General features: G+C 50.7%; 1 protein-coding gene across 1 annotated transcript in view; it reads left to right on the forward strand.

The window, feature by feature from the left end:
• The first annotated feature begins 6,050 nt into the window (after positions 1-6,050).
• The window catches only part of LOC136707094 (solute carrier family 22 member 23-like), a 40,284-nt gene continuing 32,916 nt past the window's right edge, over positions 6,051-13,418 (forward strand). Inside the window, exon 1 of the mRNA XM_066680980.1 lies at positions 6,051-6,513. Within this exon, the coding sequence (XP_066537077.1) occupies positions 6,160-6,513 (354 nt within the window). The 5' untranslated portion in view covers positions 6,051-6,159. The remainder of the gene's footprint in view (positions 6,514-13,418) is intronic.

Below are 13,418 nucleotides of genomic sequence, written 5' to 3' on the forward strand. Positions count from 1 at the left end.
GAGACCCTGACCTGCTGGAGGTGTACTGTCAGACCCAGACCTGCTGGAGAAGTACTGTCAGACCCAGACCTGCTGGAGAAGTACTGTCAGACACTGACCTGCTAGAGCTGTACTGTCAGAACTGGGCCTTGGCAGTAAAACCCTCAAAATCTTCCAAAAGAAAGCCAGAACTCAGGAAAGCAGATATTTTTTTCTATCTAGGAGACACCACCCTTTCTTATAATTGCCTGGGGCTCAGAATCAGTGCCTCAGGAGACTTTGATCTGGCAGTGGATGCATTGAAAAGAGTCCCCTGTGTCGGCTGGTCCAGAGACTACCTATTCCTACACCATTAACCCTTACCCATCATATGAGAATTAACCCAGCCCCATTATTCCAGTGTGCGTGCGTGTGTGTGTGTGTGTGTGTGTGTGTGTGTGTTTGCGAGTGTGCGTGAGTGTGCGTGTGTAAGTGCGCATGTGTGTGCGTGCGTGTGTGTGTGCGTGAGTGTGCGTGTGTAAGTGAGCATGTGTGTGTGCATGTGTGTGTGTGTGTGTGTGTGTGTGTGTGTGTGTGTGTTTAATCCGTTACACATCTCTCCTGGAGACAGTCCAGTGTTATTTGAGGTGATCGTCCAGTGCCTAGTGTCAGAGGATAATAAATACTTCACTGTGTTAAATGAAGTGTGCTGTAAATTTAACAAATCGATACGATCAGGAGAAACATCTGGAAACACACTGTTCTTCACTCACTCACAACACAGCGAATGCTTTTAGAACAGACATCAATTGACTGTTTCTGTTTGTGTTTATTGTGATTATAGGTAGAGTCTCTGTCCCACAACTCCAGGGCCCCGCTCCAGGTGACTGTCTGTGTTCTCCCTGTGTCCGCATGGGTTTCCTCCATGGACCCACCTTGTGACCAGTGATTCCAGGTAGACTCCAGACCCACCAAGGTTTACAGACTATGAATGAATATATCAAACTAAATACTGGTTTATAATTCAGCGTTGACTCGACGCAGAGCCGTTGTGAGTGTTTATTCTTCTGCATTGGTGTCTGCATTGTCCTGCAGTTACACCTCCACACCACTGAATCTCAAACATCTTCCTCTACTCTGTGTAGTACACAATGCAGTGGTGCAGTAGAATTACTTTATAAAACTTTTGCAAAGTGAGGACCATGCCTGATGTAAGCAGGACAATGAAGGGGAACTCAGAAGGACTTGGGCTGGAATTCTGGGCGGCTTCTGCAAGTGGAGAGTGAAGCCAGACTCCAAAAGCTCCAGTTCAGAGAGAAGCAAGTTTCTCGTGTGCTAGTCTGAGATTAGTGCTTTGGGAACTGATGTAGCTGTGGTATGCCTGAGAGGACCAGTGCCCGAGGAGTTGAATGGTGTGATCTGGTAGTCCCTGATGGGAAGCAGTAGAAGCTGCACTGATTCTGAATGAATGCCCTGAGAAATCGCCTGGAGGGTAACCACTGAGGAAGAGAATGTGACGGAGATGAGTGTCTTTATACAATGGACATGGATTCTGTGATGAAGAGTGGGTCTGATGGTTGGGCATTTTGGGAATTTCTAAGATTGATGTACTGTATGAGGGTTCATAAGGACTGAGTGGAGAATTGAATTTAAAAAGATGTCGGTGGGTAGTTTTGCTGCGTTTGATGTTAAATATTAATGTATTAGAATCGAGGATGGTGAGATCAGATATGAGGGGGTAAATACATGAATTAGATGTGACTGATAGAGTTGTGAACTCTGAAATACTGAGAAAGCCAGAGAAAGCTAGGAGAAACATGACTTAGAGTGTAGGGCAATAGTTGGGGAGTAGCATCCTGAGCAGAGCGTGTTCAGGCAGCGTAATAAATTGTCTGAAGTGATTGGTGATCTCTGAGATGGAAGATGGGGTCCGGCTTTTCGGATTCCTTTGAGGAGAAGGGTAATCTGAGGGTGACTGTAGGAAGAATGAGGTGTGCCGGTTATAAGTTTGGTAAAGAGGTTTATTGCTGCTAAATATACTCTTAAGGTGGAGGAACGGATGGAGTGTCGTGTGTTAGCTGAGGTAAGGAAGGCAGCAGTTATGGAGAGGTTGTTAGAAGGAAATGCGATGTCATGCAGGGTATGGAGATTCTGGAAAAGTGTCCATCCTGACCAGTAGGTGAAGAGTGTTGTGTGTAGGTGGATATCAGTTGTTGCAGATGGGGTTTAGGTAGTGTATGGTTTTCGAAAATGGTGGCACTGGCGTTGGTTGATGGTCTGCTTGAGGTGCTAAGGTTCTGAATTTCTGAAAATGTAAAAAAGAAAGTGAATCAGCTATTGTATTTGAGTGGCCTGGAATGTGAACTGCCTTAAGAATGAAATGGTGGAGTATGGAGTGCCAGGTGAGGCGACGTATGAAGGGCTTGAGTGATAGAGATGGGGAACGGCTTTTGCTGATTATATGAACAGTTGCAGAATTGTCCTAGTGAACAAGAATCGTGTTTCTTGTCCACTCATGGTCCTAGACAAGTGCTGCGATGACAATGGGGTAAAGTTCCCAAAGAGCAGAAGAGTTGTTGTTTTTGGCAGTGAAGCTGACAAGTTGCGCGGGCTAGGAAGAAGCGAAACAATGGCCTCCATATTAACAACCGAAACCAATTAAAGGAGCAGTGTCTGTAAAAAGCTGGACGTCCGAGGGGTTGGAAATAGTAGCGTTGTAAAATAAGGACATGCCGTTCCAGTGGCGAAGACCCGGGTCGTCTAAGGTGACTGAATGGTGCAGTGAGCAGACTGATGAGGCAAGATAAAGGAAATGGGAGATAAAAGAGCGTCCCTGAGGGATGATTCGTACGGCATAGTTGAGGTGGCCCAAAAGAGAGAGGAGCTGCTGTTTCGTAAAACCTGGTTCCAATGAAGCAAACAGCCAGATCCAGAATTATGGCCAGGTAATCATCCAACTCCTGATGATGAGAAGGGAAGACGGAGCACAAGATTTTGCGGTAGATGGAGAAGGCAAGAGCAAATTCGGAAGCTGTTTTTCTGAGGGCCGTAAAGGAAACATCACCGGCATCTATTGTGCAGGGAGCAGAAGGGGGTGGAAGAAGGGAGCAACAAGAAGGGATACACAGAGGTCAGGAGCAGGAGTCCACACAGAGATCAGGAGGGGGGAGTCCATACAGAGGTCAAGAGCAGGAGTCCACACAGAGATCAGGAGGAGGAGTCCACACAGAGGTCAGGAGGAGGAGTCCACACAGAGGTCAAGAGCAGGAGTCCACACAGAGATCAGGAGGAGGAGTCCACACAGAGGTCAGGAGGAGGAGTCTACACAGAGGTCAAGAGCAGGAGTCCACACAGAGATCAGGAGGAGGAGTCCACACTGAGGTCAGGAGGGAGGAGTCCACACAGAGGTCAGGAGGAGGAGTCCACACAGAGGTCAGGAGGGAGGAGTCCACACAGAGATCAGGAGGGAGGAGTCCACACAGAGGTCAGGAGGGAGGAGTCCACACAGAGGTCAGGAGGGAGGAGTCCACACAGGGGTCAGGAGGGAGGAGTCCACACAGGGGTCAGGAGGAGGAGTCCACACAGAGGTCAGGAGGAGGAGTCCACACAGAGGTCAGGAGGGAGGAGTCCACACAGAGGTCAGGAGGGGGGAGTCCACACAGAGGTCAGGAGGGAGGAGTCCACATAGGGGTCAGGAGGAGGAGTCCACACAGAGATCAGGAGGGAGGAGTCCACACAGAGGTCAGGAGGAGGAGGAGTCCACACAGAGGTCAGGAAGAGGAGTCCACACAGAGGTCAGGAGGAGGAGTCCACACAGAGGTCAGGAGGGAGGAGTCCACACAGAGGTCAGGAGGGAGGAGTCCACACAGAGGTCAGGAGGGAGGAGTCCACACAGAGGTCAGGAGGGGGGAGTCCACATAGAGGTCAGGAGGGAGGAGTCCACATAGGGGTCAGGAGGGGGGAGTCCACACAGAGGTCAGGAGGGGGGAGTCCACACAGAGGTCAGGAGGGAGGAGTCCACACAGAGGTCAGGAGGGGGGAGTCCACACAGAGGTCAGGAGGGAGGAGTCCACATAGGGGTCAGGAGGAGGAGTCCACACAGAGATCAGGAGGGAGGAGTCCACACAGAGGTCAGGAGGAGGAGGAGTCCACACAGAGGTCAGGAAGAGGAGTCCACACAGAGGTCAGGAAGAGGAGTCCACACAGAGGTCAGGAGGAGGAGTCCACACAGAGGTCAGGAGGAGGAGTCCACACAGCGGTCAGGAGGGAGGAGTCCACACAGAGGTCAGGAGGGAGGAGTCCACACAGAGGTCAGGAGGAGGAGTCCACACAGCGGTCAGGAGGGAGGAGTCCACACAGCGGTCAGGAGGGAGGAGTCCACACAGAGGTCAGGAGGGAGGAGTCCACACAGAGGTCAGGAGGGAGGAGTCCACACAGGGGTCAGGAGGAGAAGTCCACACAGAGATCAGGAGGGAGGAGTCCACACAGAGGTCAGGAGGAGGAGGAGTCCAGCCAGAGGTCAGGAAGGAGGAGTCCACACAGCGGTCAGGAGGGAGGAGTCCACACAGAGGTCAGGAGGAGGAGTCCACACAGAGATCAGGAGGAGGAGTCCACACAGAGGTCAGGAGGGAGGAGTCCACACAGAGGTCAGGAGGAGAAGTCCACACAGAGGTCAGGAGGGAGGAGTCCACACAGAGGTCAGGAGGGAGGAGTCCACACAGGGGTCAAGAGGGAGGAGTCCACACAGAGGTCAGGAGGGAGGAGTCCACACAGAGGTCAGGAGGAGGAGTCCACACAGAGGTCAGGAGGAGGAGTCCACACAGAGATCAGGAGGAGGAGTCCACACAGAGGTCAGGAGGGAGGAGTCCACACAGAGGTCAGGAGGAGGAGTCCACACAGAGGTCAGGAGGAGGAGTCCACACAGAGATCAGGAGGAGGAGTCCACACAGAGGTCAGGAGGGAGGAGTCCACACAGATGGCAGAAGATAATTTACATCTTACTCTGTGTATGATTATTATTATTGTATCTCACTGTTCATTAACTGTTCTCATCCACACCACCAGAGGGTGACATAATCACACCGCCATCCTCAGAGGCTTATTGATCAGTTTATCATTCACTGTGTGAACTGAGACTTTAATCAGATCTAATCTGATCTATCAGTACAGCGCCTCTTACAGCTGATGATGTCACACAGCAGCTTCAGAGAGCTCCAGTAAAGAGAGGGTTAATGAAATGTAAAGCCCCAGGAGAGTGAGGCCAGGGGCGACAGTGACACAGAGAAACACCCTCAGAGCTGAGGAAGAACCCTTGGGAGGAACCAATGCTCACACTGGGGACCTACCCTCCTCTGGTCAATCTACTGGTAACAGTTAGGCGTCGGTGAGAACTTCAGTGTAGGGGCAGCTCCGAGGCCAGTGGTGGTGGCTGGAGCGTGGGCAGCTGGTCTGAAGAGTGGAGGAGGAGCTCGACAGTCATCCATCAGTGTCCAGACGGACAGGTGGGGGTCGTTTACTCAGAAAAAGGTAGAGGGGTGGAGTTAGTTGTGATCTGTGAATCTTTGGCTGAATGTAGAGCAGAGAATGTGAACATTTCCAGAGTGTGGCTAATGACTCCGGCAGATCTGACTATGACAGCTTTAACTAAAAGGAGAGGAACCAGGAGGACACACAGACACGGGAGCTTCCTGAAACACTGGCATCCCTCCGCTCCACCGTCAACAAACCTGAGTGATCGACACCAGTGTCTCAGTTTACTATAATTCCCTGTGTCCATGGACCCCCTGGATCTGCCGCCTTTATCTACTTTACACACAACGACCAGCAGAGGGAGACAGAGACAATCTCTGTCTCTGTCTCTCTCTCTCTCTCTCTCTCTCTCTGTGTGTGTGTGTGTGTGTGTGTGTGTGAGAGAGAGAGAGAGAGAGAGAGAGAGAGGTGGAGAAGGACGTGTGTGGCCTTGTTCTTGTACTGGCCAGGTGTGTCACGGGTTACCTGTGCTCGCGCTCTAGGAGATAAAGGAGGGGGAGGAGCGAGCACGGAGCGGGAGGGGGATAGGGTTGTGTTTGCTGTTCACAATAAAGAGGGTGGACGTGAATGCGCGTCGTCGGTACCGTGCGCGCTCCCGCGCTGATGACGCAGCGCTGAGAGAGATTGAGACTGAAAGAGTGTGTGTGTGTGAGAGAGAGAGAGAGAAGCGCCATGGCGGCGGAGCCCGAGTCCCGCGGTTCGGAGAACGGGCTAGTGTCCGCGGAGCGCGGCGCTAGCGGCGGGGAGAACGGCACGGTGGGCTCCGCGGTGTTGTCGCGCGTGGACGGTTACGTGCTGCCCGCTGTGGGGGGGTTCGGCGCCTTCCAGAAGCGGCTCGTGGCGCTCACCTGGATCCCCGCGCTCTTTATCGGCTTCAGCCACTTCTCGGACTACTTCCTGCTCGCGCAGCCGAACAGCACGTGCGCCGACGCCAACAGCACGCACAGCGGCACCGACGGCAACCGGACATGCGCGTGCACCTACGACGAACTGCAGACGGGCCTCGCGCAGAACGTTGTCACCATGGTAAGTGCCAGAGAAAGAGGGTTCTCACACACACACACACACACACACACTCATCCGCAGACACACCAGCGCTGCTGAGCTCGAGGAATGCGAGTCATCTGCAGCGCGAGCAGCTGACCGGGGCACGCGCCGGAGGAGGGGGCATTAGAGCGGAGGAATGTGCAGAGTGTCCCTGGCGCAAGACTGGCTCAGACACAGAGGATAGTGCTGGTGGGGTGGGGGGGGGGGTCTCAGGGTTACAGCAGTGAAGATGCTGACGGAGGAGGGGAGGGAGTGGGCAGTGATGATGAACATTACAGTGATGAAGAGCATGATTATAATATAGCAACGGAGAAGAGAGTGATGACTGGAGAAAATGAAGATGATGTGGTGACAGTGATGTAGGGGGTGGACAGGTGATTGTGGTCAGGTGATGGACGGCACGGTCAGGTGATTGTGGTTAGGTGATAGAGGGGGTGGTCAGGTGATGGAATGGGTGGACAGGTGATGGAGGGGACGGTCAAGTGATTGTGGTCAGGTGATGGAGGGGGTGGTCAGGTGATGGAGAGAATAGTCAGGTGATTATGGTCAAGGGATGGAGAGGGTGCACAGGTGATTATGGTCAGGTGATAGAGAGGGTGCACAGGTGATTGTGGTCGGGTGATGGAGGGGGTGGACAGGTCATTGTGGTCAGGTGATGGAGGGGGTGGTCAGGTGACTGTAGTCAGGTGATGGAGGGGATGGTCAAGTGATTGTGGTTAGGTGATGGAGGGGGTGGTCAGGTGATGGAGGGGACGGTCAAGTGATTGTGGTCAGGTGATGGAGGGGACGGTCAAGTGATTGTGGTCAGGTGATGGAGGGGACGTCAGGTGATGGAGAGGGTGGTCAGGTGATGGAGGGGGTGGACAAGTGATTGTGGTCAGGTGATGGAGGGGGTGGTCAGGTGATGGAGGGAACGTCAGGTGATGGAGAGGGTGGTCAGGTGATGGAGGGGGTGGACAGGTGATTGTGGTCAGGTGATGGAGGGAATTGTCAGGTGATTGTGGACAGGTGATTATGGTCAAGGGATGGAGAGGGTGGACAGGTGATTATGGTCAGATGATAGAGAGGGTGGACAGGTGATTGTGGTTGGGTGATGGAGGGGGTGGACAGGTGATTGTGGTCAGGTGATGGAGGTGGTGGACAAGTGATTGTGATCAAGTGATGGAGGGTCTGGACAGGTGATTGTGGACAGGTGATTGTGGTCAGGTGATGGAGGGGCTGGACAGGTGATTGTGGTTTGATGATGGATGGGGTGGACAGGTGATTGTGGTCAGGTAATGGAGGAGGTGGACATGTGATGGATGGGGTGGACAGGTGATTGTGGTCAGGTGATGGAGGAGGTGGACATGTGATGGATGGGGTGGACAGGTGATTATGGTCAGGTGATGGAGGGGCTGGACAGGTGATTGTGGTTTGGTGATGGATGGGGTGGACAGGTGATTGTGGTCAGGTGATGGAGGGGATGGTCAGGTGATGGAGGGGGTAGACAGGTTATTGTGGTCAGGTGATGGAGGGAATAGTCAGGTGATTATGGTCAAGGGATGGAGAGGGTGCACAGGTGATTATGGTCAGGTGATAGAGAGGGTGCACAGGTGATTGTGGTCGGGTGATGGAGGGGGTGGTCAGGTGATGGAGGGGATGGTCAAGTGATTGTGGTTAGGTGATGGAGGGGGTGGTCAGGTGATGGAGGGGACGGTCAAGTGATTGTGGTCAGGTGATGGAGGGGACGGTCAAGTGATTGTGGTCAGGTGATGGAGGGGACGTCAGGTGATGGAGAGGGTGGTCAGGTGATGGAGGGGGTGGACAAGTGATTGTGGTCAGGTGATGGAGGGGGTGGTCAGGTGATGGAGGGGACGTCAGGTGATGGAGAGGGTGGTCAGGTGATGGAGAGGGTGGTCAGGTGATGGAGGGGGTAGACAGGTGGTTGTGGTCAGGTTATGGAGGGGTGGACAAGTGATTGTGGTCAGGTGATGGAGGGAATTGTCAGGTGATTGTGGACAGGTGATTATGGTCAAGGGATGAAGAGGGTGGACAGGTGATTATGGTCAGATGATAGAGAGGGTGGACAGGTGATTGTGGTTGGGTGATGGAGGGGGTGGACAGGTGATGGAGGGGGTGGACAGGTGATTGTGGTCAGGGGATGGAGAGGGTGGTCAAGTGATTGTGGTCAGGTGATGGAGGGGTGGTCAGGTGATGGAGGGGACGGTCAAGTGATGGAGGGGGTGGTCAGGTGATTGTGGTGAGGTGATATAGGGGTGGTCAGGTGATGAAGGGGGTGGTCAGGTGATTGTGGTGAGGTGATATAGGGGTGGACAGGTGATGGAGGGGGTGGTCAGGTGATTGTGGTCAGGTGATGGAGGGGGTGGACAGGTGATTGTGGTCAGGTGATGGAGGGGACGGTCAGGTGATTGTAGTTAGGAGATGGAGGGGGTGGTCAGGTGATGGACGGGGTGGTCAGGTGATTGTGGTGAGGTGATGTAGGGGTGGACAGGTGATGGAGGCAGTGGTCAGGTGATTGTGGTCAGGTGATGGAGGGGGAGGTCAGGTGATGTAGGGGTGGACAGGTGATGGAGGGGGTGGTCAGATGATTGTGGTCAGGTGATGGAGGGGGTGGTCAGGTGATTGTGGTCAGGTGATGGAGGGGTTGGACAGGTGATGGAGGGGACAGTCAGGTGATGGTCTGGCCTGATCTGGGAGTGGAATTCCGCAGTAGATGAGTGTTGTTCCTTCTGCAGACGGATGTTTGTGTTTGAACACTGTGTTTACTGAAGGAGTCGCATGGCGCCGGAGAACATTCTTCACACTCGCAGACAGATAGGAACCCGTCTAACACCAGCGTCTCACAAAGAACCACAACCTGTGGTCCTCACCACACCGGGAATGTTATCAGAAACCCATCTCACACAGGTCTCTCATCCTGGTTCTTGCCTTTTGTCCTGGTTCTAGACTCATAGTGGTTCTGGACTCTGTTCTGGACCCTGTTGTCCAGTTTGTCTAGTGCTCGTCCACAGTGAGGACACTGAGAACTACGTTATGAGTCAGCAACTTTCAGCTACAGAGATGGTCCCGCTGTGTGTGTGCATGGTGTGCTCATGTTGTCCATTTTGGGAAGAGGACAAGTGGCGGAGAGTGAATAAATGAAGGTTGCAGTGTGGTGTGTGTGTGTGTTCTCGAGTCTAAAACTCAGTGAAAAGGTGAAAGGTTGTTGTGTTATTAACTGCGGTAATTGTTCTCACGACTCGAGTGGAAACCTATCACAAATGGAGTGTGTTTTTTCAGTTCTCCAGATTTGGAAACAAAACTGTGGAACCATGGCATAAGGCGGAAATGTAACTTGTGACAGCTCATTTAAATCATCTGTCTACGATCATTTAACGGATCGAGTCCGTTAATCACCTTTATATTTTCTAAATAAAGTTCCATTGCGTTCTTCAGCGTATCGTTATAAGGCAGTGGTTCTCTAACATTTTAGACCAAGTACCAGCTATGATTCCTATCAGTGTCTCACTTGAATATTTGTAATTTGCATTAAACAAAGTTATTTTAAAATAATTACTAAACATTATAGAGCACATACAAATAATTAAATCTAAATTACAAACCGGATTCCAAAAAAGTTGGGACACTAAACAAATTGTGAATAAAAACTGAATGCAATGATGTGGAGACGGCAAATGTCAATATTTTATTCGTAATAGAACATAGATGACAGATCAAAAGTTTAATCTGAGTAAATGAAACATTTTAAAGGAAAAATATATTGATTCAGAATTTCACAGTGTCAACAAATCCCAAAAAAGTAGCAATAAGTGGCTGGAAAAAGGAAATTGAGCATATAACGAACAGCTGGAAGACCAATTAACACTAATTAGGTCAATTGACAACATGATTGGGTATAAAAAGAGCTTCTCAGAGTGTCAGTGTCTCTCTGAAGCCAAGATGGTGAGAGGATCATCAATTCCACCATTGTTGCGCAGAAAGATAGTGCAGCGATACCAGAATGGTGTTACCCAGCGTAAAATAGCAAAGACTTTTAAGTTATCATCATCAACCGTGCATAACATCATCAAAAGATTCAGAGAATCTGGAACAATTGCTGTGTGTAAGGGTCAAGGCCGTAAAACTCTACTGGATGCTCGTGATCTCCGGGCCCTTAAACGTCACTGCACCTCAAACAGGAACGCCACTGTCAAGGAAATAACAGAATGGGCTCAGGAATACTTCCAGAAAGCACTGTCAGTGAACACAATCCACCGTGCCGTCCGCCGTCGCCAGCTGAAACTCTACAGTGCAAAGAGGAAGCCATTTCTAAGCAAGCTCCACAAGCTCAGACGTTTGCACTGGGCCAGGGGTCTTTTAAAATGGAGTGTGGCAAAATGGAAGACTGTTCTGTGGTCAGATGAGTCCCGATTTGAAGTTCTTTATGGAACACTGGGACGCCATGTCATCCGGACCAGAGAGGACAAGGATAACCCAAGTTGTTATCGATGCTCCGTTCAGAAGCCTGCATCACTGATGGTATGGGGCTGCATGAGTGCTTGTGGCATGGGCAGCTTGCATGTCTGGAAAGGCACCATTAATGCAGAGAACTATGTTCAGGTTCTAGAACAACACATGCTCCCATCTAGACGTCATCTCTTTCAGGGAAGACCCTGCATTTTACAACAAGATAATGCCAGACCACATTCTGCAGCAATCACATCATGGCTACGTAGGAGAAGGATCCGGGGACTGAAATGGCAGCCTGCAGTCCGGATCTTCCACCTGTAGAGAACATTTGGTGCATCATAAAGAGGAAGGTGCGACAAAGAAGGCCCAAGACGATTGAACAGTTAGAGGCCTGTATTAGACATGAATGGGAGAGCATTCCTATTTCTAAACTTGAGAAACTGGTCTCCTCTGTCCCCAGACGTCTGTTGAGTGTTGTAAGAAGAAGGGGGGATTTTCCCCTTAAAATGATACATTCTCTCAGTTTAAACTTTTGATCTGTGATTTGTGTTCTATTCTGAATAAAATCAGATGTTGGCACCTCCACATCATTGCATTCAGTTTTTATTTACAATTTGTTCAGTGTCCCAACTTTTTTGGAATCCGGTTTGTATGTGTTAAACACAATTCTACTTTTATGAACATTATACAATTTTGGGGAAAGAAGCATTTTGAATGAAACCTGAAATGAGATGATAATTTAAAATGTGCTTTAATAGACTACAGGTGGGAACAGTGCGGCGCTGGGGGCAGGTCACAGTGGCTCTCGGCGCTTGCAGCAGTAGCTGAAGGAGGCGCGGCGCTGTTAAACAATGTTTGACGCTAATGATGCGTAGATCAGCCACATCGTTTTCTTTCAGTTAAGTGTTCTCTCTCTTTATGCCCCTAGATTTAGTCCTTCTGGGCTCAGGAGTATTTCACTGGGTTGGTCTTGGTTTGATTTTCTCATTTCCGCGTTACCGTTTTTGTGGTAAAGTCCAAATAACTCTCGTCTGTCTCTAGCCTTTGTTTACGTTAAGTAAGAAGCTGAAACAGAGCTCTTTACATGGATTCTTCGGCCGGTCTTCTGTTGCTATGGAGTTTGTCCTGTAAAATGGCAAATACTACCCACAATGCAATGCGCTGTTCCGTAGTTGCTCATTCTCTGTAACAGTGTTTCTCAATCTCTTTTCAGTCACAGCACCCAAAATTTCAAGTGGTGTGTATAAGGTGTGTGTGGGGGGAGGTGTATCAGGAGAGAATGTGTATGATGTGTGTGTAGTGTGTATGAGCGGAGTGTATAAGGTATGTGGTGTGTATAAGGAGTGTGTGTGTGTGGTGTGTATAAGAGGTGTGTGTGTGTGGAGTGTGTATTGTTTGTTAGTTTATAAGCACTGACCCTAATCTGACATTAACCCTCTTTAATTTTAAAGCAGTTCAGAACGCTGCAGGGTTTTAGGATGGACTGAGGGTAAACCAGTTTTCACTGTCTCTCTGTCTCACCAATTCACTGTGTCACTGTCTCACCTATTCACTGTGTCACTGTCTTGCTGATTCACTGTGTCACTGTTTCCCCGATTCAATGTGTCACTGTCTCGCTGATTCACTGTGTCGCCGATTCCCTTCCTGACTCTCTGACTGAGTGAAGGAGCGTCTCGTTACCGTCAGGATTTGATTAGTGGTGATTGGATTATGGAGAGATTGGATCAGAGGAGATTAGATTATAAATAAATCGCTGAACACACTTCACTTTATCACACAGAGAATAAACTGAATGCCATCATCATTACTTTATAAACTGTACCAGAGATACTGTATTGTTGGTTTCATTACCGCCAACACTCACCAGACTATGGGGTTACAACAGGCAGTCTTGGAGACACAGACAGGCAGGCAGGCAGTCTTGGAGACATACAGACAGGCAGGCAGTCTTGGAGACATACAGACAGGCAGGCAGTCTTGGAGACATACAGACAGGCAGGCAGTCTTGGAGACATACAGACAGGCAGGCAGTCAGTCTTGGAGACAGACAGGCAGGCAGTCAGTCTTTGAGACAGACAGGCAAACAGGCAGTCAGTCTGGGAGACAGACAGGCAAACAGGCAGTCAGTCTGAGAGACAGATAGACAGACAGGCAGTCAGTCTAGGAGACAGACAGGCAGGCAGGCAGTCTGGGAGACAGACAGACAGGCAGGCAGTCTGGGAGACAGACAGACAGGCAGGCAGTCTGGGAGACAGACAGACAGGCAGGCAGTCTGGGAGACAGACAGGCAGGCAGTCTGGGAGACAGACAGACAGGCAGACAGGCAGGCAGTCTGGGAGACAGACAGACAGGCAGGCAGTCTGGGAGACAGACAGACAGGCAGGCAGTCTGGGAGACAGACAGACAGACAGGCAGGCAGTCTGGGAGACAGACAG

Source organism: Hoplias malabaricus, chromosome 9 (assembly GCF_029633855.1).
Source record: "Hoplias malabaricus isolate fHopMal1 chromosome 9, fHopMal1.hap1, whole genome shotgun sequence".
In the NCBI taxonomy this organism is placed as follows: Eukaryota; Metazoa; Chordata; class Actinopteri; order Characiformes; family Erythrinidae; genus Hoplias; species Hoplias malabaricus.